General features: G+C 46.3%; 1 protein-coding gene across 3 annotated transcripts in view; it reads right to left on the bottom strand.

Moving 5' to 3' along the window:
* The window catches only part of ULK1 (unc-51 like autophagy activating kinase 1), a 76032-nt gene that overhangs the window by 14699 nt on the left and 41279 nt on the right, over positions 1-20054 (bottom strand). For 2 of the 3 annotated variants that reach the window (XM_071445298.1, XM_071445300.1), the window contains exons 13-20: positions 13853-13941; positions 11660-11825; positions 10372-10432; positions 9985-10074; positions 5931-6056; positions 2047-2198; positions 1159-1242; positions 317-579 (exon numbers count right to left, since the gene is read on the bottom strand). In XM_071445298.1, the coding sequence (XP_071301399.1) occupies positions 317-579; positions 1159-1242; positions 2047-2198; positions 5931-6056; positions 9985-10074; positions 10372-10432; positions 11660-11825; positions 13853-13941 (1031 nt within the window). The remainder of the gene's footprint in view (positions 1-316; positions 580-1158; positions 1243-2046; positions 2199-5930; positions 6057-9984; positions 10075-10371; positions 10433-11659; positions 11826-13852; positions 13942-20054) is intronic. The other variant, XM_071445299.1, reaches the window with a different exon arrangement.

Raw genomic sequence — 20054 nt, 5'->3', positions numbered from 1 at the left:
AGGGCTGTCACTGCTGGGGATTCCTGCTGGACACACACTTGTGTCACAGCTGGGTCACCGTGTCCCCACCAGCCAGTCACTCTGGCCATTGGGGCAGCTCCTTCCCCTGCCTGCTCCCAAGCCCAGGCTCTGCTGAGCTGCTGAGTGCTGCTGCCCAAGGGAAGTAGGACACCACCCCATTTCACACCGATCACGGCACAGCCCTCACAAGTGCTGATAAATCCAGGTCAGAGTTATCTGCTCCTGCAGCAGCTCATCCCCAGATCACCCAGAAGATCAAGCTGTGAGAGGCTCAGAAGCAGACTCCTGGGCACACCTTTGTAGGGGAGCCCATGATTGTTGGCAAAGGGCTCCTCTGCATGAACTCGGAGAGCTTGGGTGAGGATCGGAGCTGCCGGCAGTGCTGCAAGCCATGGATCTGCAGAGGCTGGCTGACTGGGGTGTGACCAAAGTGAGCAACAAGAGGGTCAGAGTGCTGCTTGGTTATCTTCTGCCTGCAGGAATGCAAATCTGACAGGTTGGGAGCGCTGTGGAGCCGGGAGCCCATCCCTCGAGGAGACTGTTCAGGTGCCAAGGAACCTGGAGGGCACAGAGTGACAAAGCACATCACTGCCTGCTCCTAACACAGACACAGCCTGGTCCCAGGATCTACAGCTCAAACAGCTGCAGATCAAAACCTTCTATGGCTAAGCATGGTACTGAGCAGAGCCACAGCACTGCCAGGCCTGGTCATTTTTGAGTCTGTGGGAGGAGGAGATATGAACAACAGGGAAATGAAAGTGCAGCTTCTTTCCTTCATTGCCACCCATTCAGAGACACAAACCCTGACTGTCAGAGCTCAGCAGCAAGGAAACTACACACCAAGCAGGCCTCTTGGCAGAGGAGGTGTTAGAGGTTTTGAGATGTTTTTCCTTCACTCAATCCATTGGCTTCCAAGTCCCAAATTTGAGTTTTTGCAACACTGGGCCTGTCAGCACTGGAAGATGCTGGCTGACAGGATGTGAATAGAACAACCCCAACTCCCACCAGCACACAGAGACCTGGCTGGCCAAACATCCAGAGAAGCTGCTGAAGCACCCAATACAACCTAGGAATGCCCTGAGATACAGTTCTGGCTTTATCCATGGGAATAATGAAGGAAGGCAAGGACCGACGCACCGGCAGCAGGAACTCGGCTTCTCACTTCTGCTCCAAGGGAAGATGGGATAACAGTCTGGCTGGGCTGCTCTGGGATTGTTCCAACTGTGAGGGAATTAAATGAAAAAGAAGTTAATTCAGTATTAAGTTTTTATAGGCAAGAACAGCACTATGCACCACCTGTTTATAGAAAGATGCCAGTTATCTCTTCCATCTTCTGAGCCCTAGCTGTGTGGTGAAAAGATCATCAACTCCTGTAAAAGGAGGTAAAAAAACTCTGCCTGGTATTAGTTTAGCAAGTTTTAGTCTGACTTTGCAGTTCAGAGGAATAGAATATGAATATTCTGTATTTCCCCATAAGCAAAGACTAATAAATACAGGATCAAAGACACCAGATATAGAACAGCTCATTATATCAACCTGTTCTTTTACAGAAAACAGAAAATTGCATCCATTGCACATTGGGGTTTCTCTTGTCCCTTTCCACTGGAATTGCCTGTAAGCATCTAGATCAGGCTAACAGATATTCAGCCAAAACTTTTCAGTCTGGAAGTTCAAGCCTTTTCCATGCTGGTCAGAAGTTTGCTTTGACAATAATTGGCTTGTATTTATTCTCACCCCAACCCAAGCCAGGAAAAACATACTTTGCACTTACAGATGCCCTCTTCTGAGGGCAGCAAAATGTTTGATGCAGGCACCAAAGCAAAGCTTGCCTCTCTTGGGGCTAACAGGTATTTTTCTCTCCATTTTACTGAGGTCAGAACACTTGTCTGTGGAGAAGAACCACAGGGGAACACAACAATCTGAACTCTCCACTACCTGGCAGCTACAGGTGGTGAAAACCTCCCTCTTTACAGGAAAGAGGCAAATGATTTTATTAGGACAGCAACGTGCCAGCTGCCATCTTACCTTGTGGTGATGGCATAAACGGCTTGGCACCACCAAAGGAGAGCTTCTTAGTGCTGGGCATGGATCCATGCTCTCCAGGATAAGGAGGGGAAGCACCAGTTTTGGGAAAACCAAGAGGACTTGTACTGCTGGACCTCCGGACCGTGCCAGACCTTAGAGGAAACAAGAGCAGCACAGGGGTCACTCCAGAGGAAGGAGAACAGCATCACACAACACACACAGTCACTCCCACAGAAGCAGAGCTTCATGACTCTTTATCCTGGATCAAAATCCCACTGTTCTAGGACTACACCAAAACAGACTAAGGTGATAATCCTCGTTCAAAAGAGTTTCAATTCAAATAAATGAAAAGAACAATCCAGGTTAGCTTAGGTGTAAACAGGACAGTCATTTTTCAGAGATATTTCAGATGCTTGCAGGTATCAATCCTGAACAAGCCAGTTTCCTATCTTGCCATGTCCAAGATGTTGATTGTAGGCAGTGTCTCCAGAATGCCCTGAGAGGGCTTTATTCCAGTGCCTCCTGTGCTGAGCCACTTGCCCTTCAGTCAGAGCAGCCTTTAGGCAGAAAGCTCTGTGCTCAATGTGAGGTAAAGGGTGCCAAGGCACTGCTCTGCAGCAGAGTTTGGACTCCAATCAGGAGCTACAGAGCAAAACACAACAGTGTGTGGCTGTCAGATCTGAAACACTTCACAGCTACCCGAGGAATTTGGGGTTTTGGGCTGGACAGTCAGAATTGCCTGTCTAAACACCTTCAACTCCTTGTAAAGGCTCAACTTAGGGAGTTAAAATTAATTTGTAAAGCCCACACATGCAGGAACCTTGAGTATTAGCCAGTGCTAAAATGAAACAGAAGAGGAAACTAGTGGGAAAGTGAGTACATCCACAACAATCAGCCTGGAGAGAGACAGGATTACTGCATATCAATTAATTATTTCTCAATATGTTAATCTTTCCACCATTATTAAGAACACACAACCTAAATTGCAATGCCATTCTGCCTCTGCAGGCTCCTTCACCAAGATTCCCACTACACTCCTCTATATGAGAACACAGTCTTTTCATCAAGCCCTTAATTCTATTCTCAATTTTGAAACATGTTTTCTTTTGTTACAAGAACATTAGTCTCAACCAGTAGGTGGTTTTCTGGACAGGAATCAATGACTGCTGAAAAAAAACCCCTCCTTGCTTGAGCCACTGAAAGATGCTGTCACTAAGGTACCCTGCCTTCTCTGCCAGGGATGCTGCATTTAACTGCCCTCATGTATCTGAACAGAAGGAACAAAGGATGTGGGTTTCAGCAGTGCCAGGACTGGCAGAATCATCCTGATGAACTGTCAAGTTAATCTACTCAACAACACTTTTAGGTGTATATTTCACTTTATGCCACATTTCAGAAAATAAATACACTTACAAAATAAATCTGTTTAAGTAGTTGAGATAGCTGAGTAGTTGATCTGCCAACCCCCCTGCCCCTATTCAATGTGTTACCACATTCTGCACCCAAGTAAATCCATGCTATAATCACATGCTTGGAAAAAAGGAAATACTTGAAAATTTTAACCTAAAAATCACTTCTCTTCAGGTTGCTCCAGATTCAGAGGCCAATGTTCATCAAGCGCCTGGCCCTGAAGCAAAATGAATTTCCAAAGAGAAAGGTGAGAAGACACCTAGATATTCAGTGGCAGAAAGCATTGCCCTGCCATGTTTTTAATTCTCCAGACCATGAGCCATGCAGAAAGCCGAATTTCATCTATCAGGAGCTTGCAGAAGAAAACCACCAGATGACTGCTGCAGCTGGAAGATGTGGAATGTCAAATGCCACCCTGTGAGAGCCAGGTAAGCCAGCAGAGGAGCAGGACAGGTGATGTGGCCAGAGGCACACACACCTAACTAGCACCTCAGCAAGCCACCCACCTGTGCACAACCACAGCAGTCACACGGGCACACAGCAGCCAGCCAGGTGACAGGGGGACATTTCTCAGCCACCAGAGTGCACGTCAAGGCTTGCAATCAAATGACTCAGCAAACACGACTCAGCACTCGGCACCAATGGCCTGTTTGATCCACCTGATGGAAAAGTGGAATCACAAAATGCCTGGTGGAGTTTTCTCCTGCCATTCCTGAAGGGTGTCTCCTGAACCTGCTGATTAGAGGAAGTGATGGCCAGAGATAAGTATGGCTTCCTGGGGCAGAAAAACATGACGCCAGAGATGCTGAGAAGATGCTAAAAGCAGCCTGTGAGTCACCCTGATGGGGCCCATTCCTCGAGTTCCTGTGCAGGGACATGCCACCCTCAGCATTACACAGAGCTGACTAAAAGGAGCAAAACATGGCAGTTTGCTCCCTGGCTGCAGCTGTGGGCTGTGAGCCTCAGCTCAGCAGCTCTGGGTTGGCACAGCACAGAGCTCTCTCTTTATACCTCACAGGGATAACCAGGACTCTTGTAAGGTCCAAACCCAACAGCATCCACAAGTTTTGCTGTCAAAAACATAAGGCATGTAGGAAACAGTACCACAAAACCTGCCACACACTTAAAAAACTTAACATAAAGCAGTATTAAAGTTACAGTGGCACAGACCAAGCCTTCTGCTAATCCCTATCCTTGATCAGTATCAGCATATTGTGTCTCTGCTTCTGGGTCCACTTCAAATAAGCCTCATCCTGAATTAGGCTGGCTGAAGCCCAAACTTAGGCTGATGTAGGTATTACCCTACTTTCGAAATCTAAACTTTAACTAATCCAGACACCAACACAACTCATCCTAGAGAGGACATGACACCTCCTAGACACTTCTATTTGAGTGCCCCTGTTGCACAAGCTCCTTAAGATCCTGTGTTGCTCTCTTTCCCACCAGTCCATGACCTGGGCTGCTGCTGCCAGCCAACAATCACATGTGAGAAGAGAAAGAAGCCCTGCATGTCTTGGATGTACCAGGCATTACCTCTGCACTCAGGTCAGCTGTCTGCTGCAGACTTGGCATCAGGGTCTTCCTGACAGCCTTAAGAAAACATGCTCTGCCTCACAGGCTTAAATTGCTCATGATTTACTCAGTCCTGGCTGCATAACCACATTAAAATGCAACTCGTGCACAACACATCATCTATGGCATGACTGGCTACAGGAACCAATTAAGGTAAAGTCAGGTAGGTTCTGTAGCCCCATCCATTTCAGTTGTTTATCTCAAATTTTCCTTTTATAAAGGCATCTGCCAGATGGATGGTTCTCTCTGCCTGGACATTTGGATGCCCAAGCCATAGCTGGCATGGGAAAAGCTGTCAGACTCAAGGGGGCTCAGCCTTCACTCTGAGCTGACAGGAGCTTTCTCACATAAAAGCACACAGGCAAAATTGACAGTGCTAACAAATAAATCTCAACACCACAAGAAAAACACCCCAAAAACATCCCAAAACCACCCCAAAACACACCCCTACAGCGAGGAACATTTGAAGGAGCTGAGGCTGTTTAGCCTGGAGAAGAAGAGGCTTAGAGGTGACTCTACACCTTCCTGAAGGGAGGCTGCAGACAGCTGGGGTCGGTCTCTGACAAAACCAGAGGACACAGCCTCAAGCTACATCAGGGAGGGTACAGGTTGGATATTAGGAAGAAATTTTTCAGCAAAAGAATAATAAAGTACTGGAATGCTCTTCCCAGGGAGGTGGTAGAATCACCACTAAAAAAAAGACTGGATATGGCACTTGGTGCTACAGTTGAGGTGTTAGGGCATAGGTTGGATGTGATGATCTTAGAGGTCTCATCCAACCTCATTATTCTGTGATTCTGTGAGGGGGAGAGCCCAACCCACAGGTAAATTTACAGAGGTACAGAAAGCACAGTGCAAAGCAGTTTGTTTCCAGAGCCCCTGGTCCCAGCCCCAGCACTTACCGGGGAGAGGAGTAAGGATTGGGAGACTGCAGGTTCTGCTCGATCCGCCGGTAGTTGTGGATCTGTGTGGGGACTGGGATGGGCACGGAGTGACCGTACTTGCTGCTGGAAAACTGCCCTGGCCGCCTGTGGGAAGGAGACACACAGAGACAACCTCCTGTAAGGGCTGGGCCTTCTTCCACCAGCTAATTGGAGATTTTATCTTCATGAAGCAACTGCACGCAGGGAGCGTCCCCTGGGCTGCTCTGGGGCTGTGGGTTTGCAGCAGGAGGTGGTTCAAAGTCATATCAAAGGGAAATGGCACCACACATCTCCTGAAAACAGGCACCTTTCCTCCAGCACCATTCCCACCCACAGCCTGATGTTCAAACCTCACCCAAGCACACCACTCCCTCCAGGAAAACCAGAGCCCTGCTATTTCAGGCCATGGCTGGCCCAGTTTCCAACAGCTCAGATCCACAGCCAAGCAGACAGAGCTGAGCAGGGGCTAAACATCCCTGGCTCACAAAGGACACCAGCACAGCCTTTGCTGACAAGAGCTGCTTGTGACTCACTCAGGCACAGGCAGTGCTGCAGCCACGGCATCCCCGTGGAAGCCTCACACCACGAAGGGAATGCAGTGCTGCAGACCAGAATATTGACAAGTTAACTGCAGGGTGGAGAAGGCAACTCAGGAGAAAATAAATCTGAAAAATAAATCTGATACCAGGAGCTGGTATCTCTCTATACCCATCAAGGACAAGATAGAATACCACACACACAAAATGGGACAAGTCCATTCTGCAAATTTCAGGCTCCTTCCATCCAAGCAGGTTAATTGGCTCATGTCTGATACCTGTTCCCCCAGGTTACTCTTGGCCTATCCACCAGGCTACACACAAACCATGCTGTACAAAACCCATGCAAATACCACATTTAACTAAGCAGCTGCCTAAAGTCTTTTCCCAAAGGCCCCAGAATTCTCGGATTAATTGCCATGGCAAAGCTATTTCCAACTGCCAACACCAATTGCAGGGATGTTGAACAATTACAGGAAGATCCTATTGGTAATGAAGGCTTCTGCAGTCTCCCTTGTTGTCAAGCAAGGAACACACCTGGGTCTGCCCCTGGCAAGATGGAAGCATCACTCCTTGGGGTCTAGCACTTGGAATGGAAATATTTTACATGACATGAAAGGATATACTTAATTTAGCAAGAACACGCATGTATTCAGGGGAAGAAAGAAGAGTTTGTGACTTATTTGGTAGTTCAAAGCACACCATTACCAGAATTTCTGTTTTGAGGAAGGTCATAGCATTCTGTGGTTTATGGTGACAGCACTGAACAAAGGTGATCTGCAGTAAAGTGTCTGCAGACCTCCACACAGTGCATGTGAAGACACTTCTCCATCACAGGAGAGCCAAATAACTGGAAGAGATCTTTCATCAAGGCTGAATGATCAAATAATTCTGATCTTTTCATTCCACTCTCAACTTTTTTAAGTTCCATATATTCTTCCTTGTGTGCACTTATTTCTTCCACCAAGAAAAGAGATTCTTAATTTCCTATTTGTCTCCAAAAGGCAGCATGCATGCCTTGATTCTTCACTGACACACACCAAAAAAAAGGCATTCAAGCTTTCCAGCAGCTCAGCAAAAAGGTGAGGCTTTGATGTGTCTGCTTTCCATGAGTATAAAACATGGTATTGTGACACACATAAACAAAACAAAGCTTTAGCAAGAAATCTGAAGGTTCACGTGAAACCTTGTGCTCACTTTGAACATACATTTCAAATGCTATCTTTTCTATCTGATCAAAATTCTTTATCAGAAAATAAATTCTTGGGTGAAAGGATTCTCCCTCTTCCCCAAGAGTTCTATCAAATCCTTATTTCCTTCACATGGTGCAAGTTGTAAAGGAAATTATCCAAATGAGGTGACACACACTAAACCTGCTAAATGGCCTCAAGCCCTAAAGAATGCAATTGACCATAAACCTGCAAAGTCCAAGAGATAAAGCTGGGACAGGGAGTTTAACTACTTGGCAGTAATTAAAAGCTCTTTGAAAACAGTATTAAATCTAGTGCTGTGGGGTACATCCAATGAATTATCTTTCATTAGACGTACTAAGCATCTTCAAGGAAATGTTAAAAAAAAAGAATTAAAAAAAAAAAAAGGATCAAATATTGGCATTTTTTTATTCTGTCCAGTTCCTAATCTCTTAATTAAGAACAAGGAGAACTGTCAGTGTACCATGACATCCTGTGGAAAACCCACTGCTGGCCACTCTGAAACAGCCCTTGCTCTCTGTCCCAGCTGGAGTGCAGCCAGCACTGCCTGCTAGCCTGGAGCCACACATGGAAGGGAGAATGCTGCTTCCAAGTGAGCAGGCAGAGGGAAAACCAGGAGCCCTCTGCACCAGTGGAGCCAAGTGCTGAACCAACAGGTCTGGTGCCATCTGCAGGGAAGGGCACTGAAAGCCAGTGAGGGCACAGCTGGGTGGCACCAGCTCTGAGCACTTCCAGGGGACAGAGCAAAGAGCAAGCTCTGTCCTCTGGACTCAGAGTGACTGCTCCAATCTTTCATTACTGATGCCTTACCCCCATCCCAAAGAGCACAGAAATGAGCTTTTCAGTGTTACTTCAAGGCAGACACAAAAGTGGGAAGTAGCACTAGAGGGTTTGGCATCTGCTCCACAGAAGCTGCTGGGAAGGAGCAGGAAAGACAGTGAGAGTGGAAACATGTTTAGATCAAAGCCTCTGGCACTGACTGACCACCCTGGGATCCACTAGAAAATGATGAGGCCAGTTTGGTGAACAGTGAGAATTGGGCAGCATTTGTGGTCAACTTCCCTGAATTTCTCCTCACTGCTGCCCAGAAGCAAGGCCAAATCCTTTAATAGAGACTGATCTCCAGAATGCAAAGGAATCAGTTAAGGAATAAGCTGTTAAAAAGCTTAGCAGGCCATGGCATAAGAAGCCTCATGCAATTAAACTCCACACTGTGGTACACGCTTGCCAATTAATCTGATCACGTCAGCCAGGCTCTGAGCTATATTATTCTCTGTTAAATTTGTATGCTTTGAGGCTATGTTTTGTCATTTTCTGGGCTCTGTTCATGACAAATGTGTTCAACACACAGCCTGGGACTATATTTTCTTCTTAAAAAAGATTTTAGGGTCATCCATCTCCCAGTGTGAAATCCCCTTAAACCATCCTCCCCCGACAGGTGCCATATTGAGAGAACAGAAGATGAAAGCTGTCCTGCTTCCCCAGCAGGCAAGAACGAGATGGGAATAAACACGAGCAGTTCCCTGCAAGCTAAGCCCATACTCTAAGGCTTCAGGGCCCAGAGTCAAGGGGATCACCTTCCAAAGACCATTAACACCTTCAGAACACAAAAGTGTCTGGCCCCTCTGGGCAGCTGGTACTGTGGGCAGCTGTCACCTACAACACTTCCAAAGGCCAAAACTGAGTTTAGAGCAACTGCTTTAGTTGGAATGAAAGCCATGACCATGCCTGTTTGCACATGCTCCTCCTACTCCTGCATCCCCCATTAGTAAGTAAGGTCCAGTATTACTTTCTAGAGCCACAGAACAAGGAGCTTTTCAACAAACCACAAACAACTAAGCAGGTCCTCATCTGTCCTTCAACAGCAAGGGGAGATGAGCAACACTCCCTCACACTTGTCCAGTAAATTAGAATTAGAAACAAGGGTCTTTAGGTGGAATTCTCCCCACCTCTGAGGGCTGGGCACTGGGGGAACGTGCCAGCAGAGAACATTTACCTTCTGCTGAGAACAATCCCTGCCCCTCAGGGAACAGAGTTAATTCCAGCTCTCCTGTGTTCTCTCCTAGCCCCTCCTGAGAGCCAGAAGAGGGAGAGACAGGCTCAGTAGTTGGGACTGATCAGTGCCCAAGGCTGGGGAGTTTCTCCTGGGTGTTTCCTGTTACCCATTAATTAAGAGGAGAGATGTGGATCTTGCCCAGCACACCAACAGCAGTCAAATCCCCCCTGGAAGTCAATGGGAGTTGGATTATTCAGTGTTGCACAGACACCACCAAAAGTTTTTCTTACCCAGATGGGCTTGGAGAACTGCTGTATGGGGGTGATGGAGATGGTGTCCTCCCCTGGCTTTCCAAGCCTGCTGAAGTCACCAGGGAACTCCTGAGGAAAACAGAAAGAACTCAGCTGTCAGAGCCTGGGAACCAGCCCTGTTTCCCTGCTACAAAGCACAGCAGCAGAGCTGTGTCTGCCCAGCACCTCTTCAGTGGGAGCTCTGGGCACTGTCACCCTGCTCCCACCACAACTGAAAATGGCCAGAACCAGGCAGGTGACAGACATCCCTGAAAAAAAGGCTGATAACTCAGGAAGATCTTCCCTCCCATCCACCAGAACCCCACAGTCCCAAACACCCAGCAGGCTCCAGTGGCTGCACAATTTCAGGTGCCTTGGTGATCTTACCCACTGTACATCAGACTGTCCTGGATTGGTTTCCCTCCTGCAGCCTCAGCAGCTAAATCACCTGAGGAACAAGGAAGTGCAGAAAGAGATTAATTAAAGATAATTTTCTTAAAAACCTTTATACATTCATAGCAATTGAGATTTTGTGTAGAATTTCCTGCTCCTCCAAGCCCTGCTGAGCTGTTCCTGAAGTCAGTGTTTTGCAAACCACACGTGGGCTGAAGCTGAAGTTCATGGTGGATGCTGCTAACCCTTACACCCTGAAGTTTTGGCAAGTTTAGGCTGAAAGAAAGTCCTCTTGAAGGGGGCTTGACAATCATTTGAGGCAACAGGTCCATGTCCACTTGGTGCAAGTCACTGGCTGCTGTGTAAAAGTGGTACAAGATCCTCACAGAGCTTTGGAACATCCCTGTCCTCCCTGGCAAAAATCCAGGGCAGCCAGATGAGCTGGCAGCTGGATCCACAACAAACATCTGAACACTGGGAACATGACCAGCACCAGGCAAGTGTGTACTGGTCCCACCACTGATTCCAGGGAAAACACAAGCTCCTCCTTAATACAAGGATTGCAGAGATCTTCCAGAGATTACTCTACCCCTCCAAATTCCTGTTTTAATACAATGGTGCAACTGTGAAAGGAGGAATCTCAGCATTTATCACCAAGTTCCAACTCAGCAAAGCATCACACACATGGGCAAGGTTGAACAATGTCCTTCTGATGGTTAAATAAGGATTTGTGCATGGACATACTTAGGCATGTGGCTGAACTGTGGCCTGGTTCTATGTACATCTGTATTTGCAAGCAAGTTCTATCAAAGTATAAACATGTAAAGGTCATAAAATGAAATTTAGAGCACTTGAAGAAAAAACAACATATTTTAGTTTTTTTCAGGGATTTTTGTAAAATCCAGCTTGCTGGCTGAAATCCTGTCTTGGACTGCGATGCTGAGTGAAAATGAAGACAGGATAACAAGGTAAAAGCTTCTGTGAGAGAGACTTTTCCCTGTGAGCCTATTTATCTTCTTTTCCAGTTGGATTTCCAGGTTCAGTCTCTTATTGAGGTCCTCAAGTAATCTTTACTCTCAAATCCTGCCTTTAAAGGTAATTACAAAACATCCCATGAAAGTAGCCAGTGAGCCAGATGTCTCTGCCAGCTTGAAAACAAAACCACTGCTACTATTCAGTCCAAACAGACAAGTTTAACCACTCCTTCAACTTTTCAATATTTATCCTTAACATCCACATCCCCCTCTCCTCAGAACATCTGCATTTTCAGAAACCACCTTACTTGAGAATTGTGCAGGGACCATGACAAAGTCATCAGTGTCACAGGAGGAATTCTTGCTGCTGCTCCCTGCAGAGTCCTTGGATCCGTGCAGGAACCCGGGCGAGTCCTGGGTGGGAGATGCCAGTGCCTTCTCCTGCAGCTGCTGCTGCATCTCTCCAAGGGACTGCTAATTCAAGGAGAAAACAAACACTGCCTTCAGCACAGCTACTTCATCATTCTGCTCCATCCCTTAAACTGAGCTGGACAAGGCTACAAACAACACTTTGCTGATAAACCAGGGCTGATGGTTTGCCAGAAGCAGCTGTTCAGATTGCTGAAAAGGAACAGCCTTTCATGTCCCTGTCAGAACAGTGCACCTTTTGTTACACAAAACATACTTCCAGTGTGTCTGATGCTCCACAGACAGGAAAAATTCACTCAAGGTACTGCATCCCTCTGCTGAGGTGTTCTGGATCAATCACACATTTTCTACCAACTCACTTTAGTATGGCTGGGAACATGAGAAGAGCTTTCAGAGATACTTTTGGTTGTTCTTTAGGGTTATGTTTTTTCTGTTTTGTTCTTAAACACAGAACCATCTGGTCTCTATTTGTGCTTTTACAGCACTTGGTAACATGGAGATAAGTGTTCCTGAACTTCCAAGACCACCCTGTTTTGCTGTACTGCTGCTAAGGAGCTAAAGAAAGGCCCAAAAGAGATTAAACTTCCAGCAGATAAACAGCTCACAGCTGTCAGAGGCAGGATAGTCCCTAAAAAGTCCCATTTTCCTGCTTCCTTCAGCTAAATGATGAACAGCCCCACAATCCCCTCCCACTGCAGACAGATGGAGGAGGCTGGATGGTTTAAGAAAGCTTTAAGGCAGCTGAACTGCCCACAGAGCAGATCACAATCTTTATCCTAATGCATTTCCAGGCTGAGAAAGACTTGAAGCAGCTTTCACTTGGGCCTCATTAAGACCTTGTTCACCCTGCAGACCCCTGCTGCAGCAGTGGGGATTCCCTCTCTCTGCACACACAGGATATACAGGCAGAAGGAATTTTCCAGCTGCCCAAGTTGTCTCTTTTCCACCCAATCTGCAAACTCTGCCCTGCAGACATGGCATTTTTCCCAGACTGAGCCAGCACACCTCCATCAGCAAAACCTCCACAGCAGAGCAGGAGAGGTGCAGTAAACCTCTAACATGGACCCCCCTCCCAGTCTGGCAGTGATTCTGCACCATCCCTAAGCTTCCCAGACCAGGAAAGCTCAGGAGAGTGAGTCTGCTTTTCACACCATCTGCTCATTCCTGGAGTCTCATGGCCAGGAGGGCCTCAGCCAACACCCTCAACTCCAGGCTGCAGGGAGGAAGCTCTCAGGGACACAGTCATGAAACATTCAGAGGAGAGCAGATCTGTCCTCTCTGTCCAGATCACATCATGAGCACCTACATCAACTTCTGCCGGTGCCCCTCAGTCTTTCCCATACCAAATTGAGATACTTTGGCCCAGAGAAACTCAGAGAACAGAGCAAAAAACCAGTCATGCCAGGGAAGAAAAAGTCCCATCCTTCTCCCTTCCCTTACCAATCACACCAGCAGCATTCCTGAGTTCAAAGTCAAAGGCAGCTTTCACCAAGAGCCTTCAAAAACAACCTTTCAGTTCAGCAAGCTGGAGGAATGTCACTTCACTGGTCACTTAAATATTCTGCCCTCCAGAAAAGCTTTCACCACTTTGGATAACCAGAGAGAAAAGCCATCAGTTCAGATCATCTTTCATGAGACCACTGGTCTGAGCAAACAGCTTTGCTGAATGTCCCTCTGTGGTGCCTGGACATGCTGGTCAGAAGGAGGTGGATACACTGTCAGGCTGCAGAGACTCTGCTTGAACACACAGAATGTGCAGCCAAGGAAGCAGAGCTACACCCTGAATTAGCAACTGGTTTGGGTTCCAAGGAGCTTTCCATCTCTGCCAAGACAAGCTAGTGCTGCTCATACCAGCTTCTTTCATAATGGCTTCTCATCCAACAGGCAATGGCACACTGAAACATGTCTTGGGCAGAGTAAGCCAACCTTCAGGAAAACTCTAAACTGGAGAGAACACTGCACCAAAGCCAGCCAGAACTACAGTGTTTGGTGACTAAAGCAGAGACCTCATTTCAAACACACAAGCAGGAAAGCCATTAACACAAACAGTGCAGCCTCTGAGCTGTACTTACAGGAGGTGATGCCAGGTGGGAAGTGGATGAGCTGCTAGAGGAACTACCAGAGCCAGAACTGGGATAAGAAGGCATTGGCACGGAAGCAGCTAAAACCAGCAAAAGACAAAACCAAAATAAGTGGTTAAACCAAGATCAAGCAATAATAAAAAGTCTTCTTCATCTTTTCCCATCAAATTTATCTCATGCACCATCATGTGTCTCATGAATCCTATGTGGTCAATTAAAGGAGAACAAAAGAAAATCAGCATTCTGTTCAGTTATGTGATTCACATGCATCCACTCCTCTGTGCACACTCTCACAGGGCTGAGAACTCCTGACCAAGATCAGATGCCCACTCAACCACTGACCTACCCAAGCAGCAAGATAGTTTTTACCCTAAAGAGCCTCCAAAGCATCTTCGCAAATGCAGGGAAAGAGAAAGAGAAAAGTGAACAGAGCTGCTCATGACTGGGGCAGAAGCCAGGAGCTAGACCATACCCTGACACATTCTTCCTCATGAGACCTCAGGGCTTGGCACACACACATCAAATATTGGGAGGTGAGTGCCAAGTTAAACACATGCCTGCTCAAAGCCTGTGTGTTTGCTGTCCAAACAGCCACTCGGGCATCCCAGGCCACGTGCTCCTAGCAAAAATCCAAAACCCAACAAAAAACCTTTCAGGGGGTTCCCTCTAGGAAACAGTGCATGGCTTCCTATAGCTCAACTTGGTCACTTCTGCAAGTTAAACGTGTTTTGGTTATTCAGTATCTTTGTACAGAAATTGTTTCCACAGCACAGGCCATCCCCGCATCCCTCTCTTTTGTTTTATTGCTCAGTATAGGAACTGCCAATTTTATTCACTTCTTTGTTGCACTGGCCTTTGTAACCCTCACAAGGCCTAAAGCTTACATTGAAAGACCTGGTTAGCACTGACCTTCAGGCAGAAAAGATGATTAAGGCATCAGAGGAGAAAAGAATATTTAACTCAAATAACTTATGCAAGTGAGGTTCAGTAAATAACAGAAGAGCTCAGCTCAGCCAAGCAGGGAGACAGTCAGAGGTAACAATGGCTCTTCAAAGGACTTTGAAGTACTTAGTGGTTCAAATTCCCCAGTTCACATGCACAAGACCGAACAGCACAGAAGAACCCAAAATCCCCACTTCAAGGCAGCCTGAAGTCAGATTTTACACTGGAACCATTTTGGTATTTGAATGACTTAAGATAGAGATCAGAGACAATGCTTAATTGAGGAGAGGAACACTTTGCTGCTCTTCCACTAAGCTGGCAGAGAATTAGCACCTTTTATCAAGTTTCTACCTTTACAGTAGCTGTGCTGATGACTCCATAGCTAATACAAGGGAGATTAATAACACCTAGAAGAGGAATGCTTCTGTCTGAAGTAAAACTACCTCTGTCATTAATCCCATTAGATACTACAAAGTACTTACTCTATTCAACAAGCTAGAAAATAAAAGTCTATCTCTCTGCAATTAACTGTTGAAACAGTGTTCTAATGATAAAAGAATGGGAAAATATGCCTTTTATTAAAAGGCTTTAGGAAGTCTTTCCATGCAGCCTATCAAAGAAGGTTAAAGGATGACTGGACCAGAGTCTTTTATCACAAAGAGAGCAATCACTGAGACTTTAAATTCCTCGGTCGGAGAGAGATGTAACAAGATCCAACAGCAGGAAAGAGAAGCCAAAGCAGTGTAGACTTAAAATATATATTTTAATGTAAGTAACTGACCACTTTAACAGTTTAAGCAGGGTCACAGTGATCTCCAGCCTTTGCCAACATTAACAAGTAGAAACCTACAATGGGATGGCAGCAGGGGGCTGGACACACTCTTTAGCTTCTGCATCTATTCTGCACCAGATTTAATGCCCTTGGTGGGCTGTGCTGCTGTGACACACTGCCCTGGCTCCTGTACAGCAGCAGGGATGGAGGTGTCCCAAGGATGGGTGTTCTGGGAGGTCAGGGGCTTGGCAGGGAGAGCCACTCTGTCCACAGCCAGCACAGCTGCCTTCCCTCCCCACACTCAGAGAACACACACAGAGCCCTGAGCACTTGCCTGTAAAATGAAGGGCTCTGTCCTGCCTCTATCACACTGCTTTTGATCTGCACAGTCCTCCCACAGAGCCTGCAGAGCAATCCCCAGGACCTTCCCTACAGATTTAATACTCGAAAGGAGGGGAAAAAAGTCTCTCCCCCTATTTATCCTGCCAGCTGCTAGAGAACAAATCACCCGTGTACACACAGCCCTTCCTGTTATGGAAGGGTGCTTTTAAAAAAAAGATAAGTGAATACTGTATCCACACATGCCTGATGCAAGACTTGCATCACCATTCATTTTTCCTGGAATTAGCATTTTTGTTAGAGTCATTCCAGTTCTCTCACAAGGTCCCCTCCAGCCTATTTTGGTTCTGTGATTATTGATTTAAACCTGGCCAGAATTGAGACACTTCTATTTTTGACTATTTGCTTCAGATAGCTTTTCATTAATCAGGAGGGAAGACAAGCTGGCAGACTTTGCCATTATCTGAAACTCCAACTCAGCTGCATGAAGCACTCCTTTAGATACAGCCTCTATTAATCACTTTTCTTATTTAAATTCCTTTTGAACTCCCAAATTCACACTGTAATGCTGTGAGCTCCAACTCAGAAGGTCTTGACAGTCCAAACAGACTTTGATGCATGCAGAACCATGAAGTTTGGCTCTGACAAACCCTTTCTGACCTCCACATCCCTACTGGGGCATTTTTTGGGGTCAGCCATGTAGGCCAGCTTGAAAGAAAGACGCCTGCTTCCATCTCCTCCACACACCCAGGCACTCCCAGCTCAAAATTAAAAAGGGTGCAAACACTTGGCTCATCATGTTTTCAGTTGAGTCTGAATGTGGGGAATGTTAACATGAATTGTAGGCTCCCACCCAAATCCAGAAATTGCTGGATTGTAATTGTAATGTAAATAAGTCTGTTTTCATAATTGTCCTCTCCAACTTGCTCCAGCAGCAAAACATTATGTACATTGTGTAACCAATGCCAACTGGTTTCAAAATGGGAGAGCTGGGAGCCATAAAGGCAAGCCTGTGCTCCAGCTGTATGAATCCTGATGCTGGATCCTATATTTGCAAAAATAACTTCTGACACATCATCCTACCAGGGGCTCAGTTGTCCTAAAAATATCCAACCCTCAAGTCTTATAGAAAAGCTTTATTTGGAATCTGAGTTCTACATACACTGGAGAGATGCACTTTCCTGATTATCTGATTCAATTAAAACCCTTCATCAAAAAGTTCTTTAATTGCAATCTCTGACAAAGCAATAAAGTTTGAGTGCAAACTCTGAAAGGACTTGTGCAAATAAGCTGCTTTTTAGAGTTTAAAAGTCTGCAGCATTAAAATCTTTTATATGCAAAAGTCATGGGGATTTTTTGCTGCTTTTCACTTGAGTATTTGATGTACAATAAGATTAAAAAGATGGCAAAAGTCAAGCTAAGCCTGACAGGTATTTCAGGGAGTGAAGCACCCCTGCACTTCTGAACCATAACCGCTCACCTTTCATGCTCTCTAAACTCAGAGCCAAGGAGGCAGCAGCTTCTCATTCATTAAAGGCAGGAGCAGAAAAACCTCCAAAATATTCTGCACGGGTACCAATTACAAAGTGTTTACTGAGAGAAGACTTGCACAAGCATCTAATTATGGCTTCTCATGTGTTATTATTACTGCAACACACAGCCCCATAGCAAATGCTGATCAGAGCTGGCTACAGACAGACGACAGTCTGACTAGACACAGCATTTTAAAACTTTTATTAATAAATTTTTACACATCTAAAGTACATGCTTAGTCACAGGTACAAACCCCACAATATAAAATTAATTATAAATAAACAAACAAAAAAATAAAGTACAGCATCTTAGTTAACAAAGCCCAAGGGCCCTGAACCCAGTCTCCAGGGAGGGACATGAAAACAATCATCCCTCAAAACAGCAGGGAAGAAGAGGTGCTTGTCAGAAATGCCTTATTGAAAGACTCCTGAAAGAAATGTTGATTTTGCTGAAGCATCTCAAAAAACATGAATATGTATTTCAACAAGGGGGAATTCCCCTGCCTTAGCAGCTTCAAAATTATCCACCTGCAGAATGATCTACATTTGAGGACTCATCAGTTTTCCAGAATTCCAAAGTTCCATTATATTAAAAAAAAAGTCAGATGTGAATGACTTAGTGGTAGCTAACTATCAGCTCTCAAGGAGAGCAAGAATACAAGGGACACTGGTCCTTGCTCAGCTCTCCACTGCAGGCATGATATTCAGTCTGAGCACGACCATCATGGTTCAGATGCAGATCTTCTTCTCTTTGGTATTTCCTTCACTTGTGATGCTGAGCCATGTGTTGAGATGAAGAAGCCCAGCAAGGTTTTGGACTCCTCCTAGCTCTGCACACAGACTCAGGGCAGCCACCCTCTGAGAACTGCAGCCCTGCCAAGACACTTCAGCCACAGCTGTGCCAGGGTCAAGCCCACGGCCATGCCAGACAGCATCCCATCAATCTCAGGTGAGTTCTTCTTATGGAGATCACCATAACCCAGCCTTTGCTGATACACTGCCTCTTCTCCCTCCTGTCAGAAATCAAAATGACCACAGGCAGCCTTTTCTTCTCCAGGCTCTTCAGCACAGGTCAGAGGGGCTCTGATCCATCGCTGGCAGAGACCTCAGAGCAGACTACCAGAACTCTCTCCTCCACTAGCAGATTGCTGTGCACCACAGCTTCAACATCTCCAGCAATGGGTTGATATTTCTCCCATGTCTTCAGAACCAGTAGCAGTCTCTCCTGCCTGGAGAGGGCTCCAGGCTGTGGATGTATGTCCGGAGGCGAGGATCAGCAGGGTGACAGAGAGGTCTGGAGTTTGCACAGGCCTTACCTACCTGTAAAGGTGCTTTATTTCTTGGTCCTTGACCCCACACCATTAACCTTGGTGCAGCAGGTGGCAAAGGCTGAGCTACATTTTCCTGCTCATAATGGCACCTCTGGTTCTTACAGAGCAGCTGTGCACAAGCTGGAAACCGGGGCCAAGTCAGGAGAACCCTCTCCTGTTTTTCTGGGGTTTTCTGCTCCCCTGGCCAGTGAAGCAGTGGGATGGCTGGAGGTAGGAGGTGAGCTGGTGGGCATGCAAGAATATCCTGAGGAGGAGATCTTCTGCCCACAGGGGGATCAGACTCCAAAGGGCTTTTCCCACGCAGGACAGCAGGTGCCAGGAGCTGGGCTGGCTCAGGAGCAGCCCTGTAGGGCCAGAGTCCTTTCCTGCCCTGTTTGCCAGGGCTGGCCCCACACCCTGCTGGCACAGGGGGGTTTAGGGCCCTGGCTGCTTTGAAAGCTCCCCTAAACCAGAAGCGCCTTTTCTTGCCCGCAGGACGATCACCTGAGTGCACAGGTAAAATCTCATCAGGGACAACTCAGAAGGGCTGCTCTGGCAGCAGGAAAGCAAGAGAGGGTCAGGAGTAATGTGGATATCAGACAAGATGTGTCTACCCATGGCACACATCTAAGAGGGAAACTGGGTTTGTGCTGGACATGTTTCCTCCAAGACTTGGCACTGGGCACCCCAAATTAGTCACTGATGAAGATTCTTGGTGCTGTATTTACTCAGGAGATTAAATGTCCAGGAGAATCCCTCCAGAAAAGACAACCACAGACAATTCCACTAACCCAAGTCTCTTGGCAGAGGACTATGATGCCCCATGCACTAGAAGCAATTCTGAATTGTTTTCCACCAAAACCAAACCTCTGAACCATATGTGTGGCTGCAACTTTTCCAAAGTTTTGGATCAAAAGGAGGAAGAGAGAACTTGCAATGGAAATCTTTGTTTTGGCCAGCTTCCACAGAGTAATAAATGTAACCTTTCTAAAACAAGATGTATCAAGAACTTTGATGTAAATGATGAAACAAGATCTGGTAGCCACAAAATTTGGCTTTTGCACAGCCAGCCTGGCAAGCAGGGCCAAGAGTGCCACCATTCACCAGCCTGAATGGTGAGGATGAAAAGCAAGACTATGAGGCAAAATCCTGTACAAGCACTTCCCACAAGCAGCTGAATACATTTCAAAACTACATTTGCTTCCACTTTAGGTTTCTAAATATTCCCCAATCATCCCTTTGAACAAAATCAGTAAAATTAACTACATTTTGATGGCAAAATCTGGACATGACACAGT

Source organism: Agelaius tricolor, unplaced genomic scaffold (genome assembly GCF_023055355.1).
Source record: "Agelaius tricolor isolate 1412-34295 unplaced genomic scaffold, bAgeTri1.0.p SCAF_20, whole genome shotgun sequence".
Classification (NCBI taxonomy): Eukaryota; Metazoa; Chordata; class Aves; order Passeriformes; family Icteridae; genus Agelaius; species Agelaius tricolor.
This window is presented reverse-complemented; position numbering and strand designations above follow the sequence as displayed.